The sequence below is a fragment of the Lactuca serriola genome, chromosome 2 (assembly GCF_051521515.1).
Source record: "Lactuca serriola cultivar US96UC23 chromosome 2, Lser_US96UC23_V15, whole genome shotgun sequence".
Taxonomy (NCBI): domain Eukaryota; kingdom Viridiplantae; phylum Streptophyta; class Magnoliopsida; order Asterales; family Asteraceae; genus Lactuca; species Lactuca serriola.
The window spans coordinates 201,485,326-201,490,000 of NC_136409.1; the positions used below are offsets into that span (position 1 = coordinate 201,485,326).

The 4,675-nt window shown below is 33.9% G+C and overlaps 1 protein-coding gene and 1 long non-coding RNA gene across 10 annotated transcripts in view; one reads left to right on the forward strand and one right to left on the reverse strand.

The window, feature by feature from the left end:
- Positions 1 to 247: 247 nt before the first annotated feature.
- Positions 248 to 1,425, reverse strand: LOC145090724 (uncharacterized). The gene is made up of 2 exons (XM_079028825.1): positions 1,078 to 1,425; positions 248 to 997 (listed from the first exon to the last, which is right to left on the reverse strand). Exons 1-2 carry the CDS (start codon positions 1,411 to 1,413, stop codon positions 521 to 523), a joined length of 813 nt encoding a protein of 270 aa, XP_078884951.1. The 5' UTR covers positions 1,414 to 1,425; the 3' UTR covers positions 248 to 520.
- A 2,302-nt stretch (positions 1,426 to 3,727) lies between these two features.
- Positions 3,728 to 4,675, forward strand: part of LOC145088140 (uncharacterized) — a 2,626-nt gene continuing 1,678 nt past the window's right edge. For 2 of the 9 annotated variants that reach the window (XR_013700990.1, XR_013700992.1), the window contains exons 1-3: positions 3,728 to 4,207; positions 4,354 to 4,403; positions 4,482 to 4,675. The exon at positions 4,482 to 4,675 is cut by the window's right edge. This is a non-coding gene — a long non-coding RNA (uncharacterized LOC145088140). The remainder of the gene's footprint in view (positions 4,208 to 4,353; positions 4,404 to 4,481) is intronic. The other 7 variants (XR_013700987.1, XR_013700993.1, XR_013700988.1 and 4 more) reach the window with 7 other exon arrangements.

Sequence of the window (4,675 nt, forward strand, 5' to 3'; positions counted from 1 at the left end):
TTAGATTCATATCTTCGATGATGAAGTTGCAAATGGACTTACAAAGCCTACAACTCGGAGTATGTTAGATAAGCTACGATACAATTTGAATCTAGTAACGGTTAAGATTGAGGGAGAATATTGTAAACTAGATAAGAAAAGATAGCCTAATATTTGAATATTAGATATGCATGTTGTATAGATAAGATCCTTTATCTAACATCTTTGAATGATCAAGTTGCAGATGGACTTACAAAGCCTACAACTCGGAGTATGTTAGATCTAGGCTACGATACAATCTAAAAAAAACGGTTAAGATTGAGATAGAATGTAAACTAGATAAGAAAAGATTGACTAATATTGAATGTTGGATATGTAGATAAGATCCTATATCATAGGATCTACGGTTGTAATCGCTATATGTTTTCACAAAAAAACATAGAAATTAAATAAGGGTTAGTACTTTATTATAGCATCCCTTCTTCTTTTCTTATTTATTTATATATTTATTTGTTAACCTTATCAACCAAACGACAAGGATCTAAAATAAGTACGGGATTAGAGCCTTGACATCCTTCCCAAACCTTCCACCAAACTTTGAAACGTACCATTTTCTGGTCGCATAGCTTCGCCCCATCAACAGGAACGCAGTGCCTAGAGTCAAACAAAACGTAAACCCCGTCTGACAAATGCATGAGACTCCTACAAACTCCACAATTTCGAACATATAGTGTGGGCATATAACCAAATCGAACAATCCTCCTTTTGGGATCTTATACTCTCTATCGTCTTTCTTTCTTACGCTTGAGAGAATGTAATGATGGTAAAAGTTTCCGGTTATTCCAATCAAGAACATGCCAAGTCCAACGTATTTGAGATCGAAACCAGGTTGAGCAGGGGATTCTTGAGATAAATATTGGGCATAAATCATTGTAGCAATTGACAAAGTGTAGCTTAAACCGATGGTTATGGCAGCGTCAAGCATCATAGATCCGCTAAACTTGTGAACGAATAGGACCTGCACACGAAGCATGTAGTATGAAAACATTTGAACTGAAGTTTATAATTAAACAAGAAAAACATTGCATGCGTACGTACCTCGAGGATCCTCTTGAAGAAATGAATGGTGAGTACAGATATAACCATAAGGAATCGGCAATCTTGATGGGGAAAAAAGGTAAAAGAGGCAAGACCCACGAGGAATGATGGTGTATAGAACACAAGCATCCCGATTCTACTAGGCAGCTTAAGCTTCTCCTTGGCTTTTGGCTTGTTTGAACCAGTGTCGTCGTTATCACAAAACTTGGCGTACTGCTTGTTTTTGCCTATCAATTCCATGTAACCGGAAGTAATGAGAGCTAGCAGGTTGAAAATAGACATTGCATTGATGAACAAGGTAGGTGTTGATGGAAATAAGAATAACGAGATTACCATTTTAATTCTTGATCTCTTTGATGGTATATAGTAGTTGGTGCTTTTCAAGTAGGTATATATAAGAGCCAAAAAATGATGGTATGCAAGTGGGACAAAATGTGAATTAAAAACCAACGACCTGAATTCAATTCAAATTATACTTAGAGGTTTTAAAAAAGTTTCAATTTTTTTACAGCTTCTGTTTTTATAACGTTTTACATTTTAAATCTTTCTACTTATATATTTTAATATTTTTAGGTTGTAATTTAAAAAAAAAATTATAGAACGGCATTAGGTTGTAATCTTTACATTGTTGTTTATTTTACGAATTTACGAAATGCCTGGTCCAGGGCTGCAGCGGCTGCTGTTGGCTGTTGGTGTTGAATTGAAGTATTGTTATTTGTTAAGCACTTAATCAGGGTTGCTGAATGACTGGTTTTTCTTGGTGACTGATTTTGGTCTTGGTCCATTCAAAAGCTCATAATTCGTTTCTCATTGGTCTGCTCCAATCTGATTTTTGTATGATGTCCCTTTTCCTATACTTTTTGTTCGTCTAACCAGCTCTTGGCTGTTTTTCATTTTTTTTATTTTTTATAAATATAATTACCTTTTTTTTTTTTGACGTAAGTATGAGTGTTTACATTTGCCCCATTTAATTTTGCCAAATCAATTTTTGACATTCATATAAAAAAAAGAATTTGGCATTTAATTCAATATTTTTTTAACCGATGAGAAACTTAGTAAAAAATAAAACCGAGCCTAGCAAGTCACTAGATCCGGAGAAGGAAAAGTGCTAGAGAGTTTATACAAAATTGAAGGGAGAGTTACACCATTTGGTCCAAGGCAACTGGACAGAGAAACTTCTATATTTTCACCACACGAACACCAAAGAAATTATACCAACTACAATATATGAAGTAGAAAAGCATCTCCGGTTAAAGATTAAATCGTTTCTTGCCTTCTAAATGCTGAAAATCGTACCATATTATATAACAAGCAAGATTTTCTTCTTTTTTGTACATCACCTCTAATTGCTGCATAATCAAAGGAGTTTTGCCACTGATTGCACCTAGGGCTGTAAACGAACCGAAGGAACACGAATTGGAGTTTGTTCATGTTCGTTCATTTAAATTAGCCAAACAAATAAACGAACACGAACGGATAAACGAACAACTTTTCTTGTTTATGTTCGTTCGTTTAACAAATTACATTGTTCATGTTCGTGAACATGGTAAATGAACATAAACAAACACAAATAAACAAACGTAACTGAACATAAAATGAACTTATATGAACGAACATAAACGAACGTTCACGGACATAATTGAACGAACGAGACCATTGTTCATATTTGTTCGTTTAACCAAACGAACGAGAATTTGTGTTTATGTTCGTTCATTTATTAAATAAACAAACATAAACGAACTTCAGGCCAAACGGTTCATGAACAATTCGTTTACAGCCCTAATTGCACCTAATGAACTGTAACTCCATACCATAAGAATATCCATCTTAACAACAGCCAAACATGTAACCATCAAATGTTTTGAGGATTCCACACCACCATTGGAGCTCAAAAGCATGTTAACACCTTTCACTTATAGAGCGTATGAAGTCAAAATACGCCCATGACTGGCTCTCCAAACTGAACATGAAACTTTCAATGGTACGGTTTTTAACCTTGTGAACACAATACCCCTTTTATATATATATATATATATATATATATATATATATATATATATATATATATATATATATATATATATATATATGAGTAGGATCAAATGAGAACACCAAAAAAGTTTAGAACGCGAGAACAAAGTATATTCATTTGTGATTCCATGTATTCATTTGTGGAGAAATGATAAATTTTTACGCTTTTAATTTCAATAGAAGAGAAAAAGCATATTCATGTTGATTGTGCGTAAAAATTTATCATTTATCCACAAATAAATACATATAATCACAAATGAGTATACTTGTTCTCGCGTTCTCAACCTTTTAGGTGTTTTAATTTGATATTTTCTCTATATATATCTTTACTATCTTATAAAAGAAATCTCACTATTTCTATAAATAGATTGAATATAATAATATTATTTTTTAAGACGTCCAAACCATTAAGCTGATAGTACAAGTACCTACCAATAAAATATTAATAATTATTTGAATTAACCCAATTAGGTTAAATCGTACAAACAACGTATACAAGTAGCTAATGCGATACATAAAAGATCTTTGACCCGATTCCTTTATCTTTCCTTCTTATCTTTACCTTCCAGTTGACTAACTCACTTGATTCCTTATAAATCTGCATTAACATTTCAACAAACGTGCTGAACTTTTCCTATATCTAAGCTGAATATAAACATCATAAATAAATTGAAGGCAGTAAGGCACATAATATTAAATTCCTTTGTCCATTGGATTCCTCCATCTTCTGAGTCCCTTCGTTCTCTCCCACTTCTTCATGTCTTTTGAAATAAAGAAACCCTAATGCCGCTAGACACACACACACACACACACACTCTCTCTCTCTCTCTAGCATTGTTGCCACCAAAATCAACCACCTCGTTTTTCTCAATGCTACAACGACCCCAACCCATCTGGCAACGATTTCCGTAAGCAACTCAGGTTTACCCTTCCAACCCACAGGTTTCTTGATTTGTGTTGTCCTATTTTGGGTTTTTCTTAATAATATGTTGCAACGACCCTCACCCCTGCCACTAACCAGTAACCAGCACCGCCATAGAAATCCCACAACTCTTCGTCGATGTTCGATTTCTTTGGTGATGGAACCCATCTCTATAAGGTACTCACCATAGCTTTTTTTTGTTCCTCTATCTAACTTACTGTGTATATCGATAGTTGACCCTCCTACCTCACATCTTCGAGTTTCAAGGTACAACTTTGGGAAAGTAAAGATATGTTTGTTTTTTTTTTCATGTATTTCTGAAGATTCAAGCTACAACTGTGGGAAATCAACGATAATTAGTTTGTTTTTCCCGGTATTTTTCTAGATTCAAGCTAGAAATTTGGGAAATTATCTCAGTTTGTTTTTATATTTCAGACTTATTTGCTTGCAGATCCAAAGGCAAGAGAGATTGACACACTAAAAATGAACTACAAAGCTCCATGAAGCAACTCTGGAGAAACTTGAGTTAGTGAAAACAGAATTTGAAAGTTTATCATCACAGAAGGTAATAAAATGTGTGAAAAATAAGAAACTAAATGTGATTGTGGGTTAGAATGAAACAACTCAAAAGTGGTTAAGGTGATG

What these genes read in the sequence shown, in the direction of transcription:
- LOC145090724 (XM_079028825.1), bottom strand. Translation starts at nt 1,413, where the DNA reads ATGGTAATCTCGTTATTCTTATTTCCATCAACACCTACCTTGTTCATC. An exon ending in TCTTCAAGAGGATCCTCGAG is followed by an intron (nt 998 to 1,077) that starts GTACGTACGCAT and finishes CTTCGTGTGCAG; the next exon opens with GTCCTATTCGTTCACAAGTT.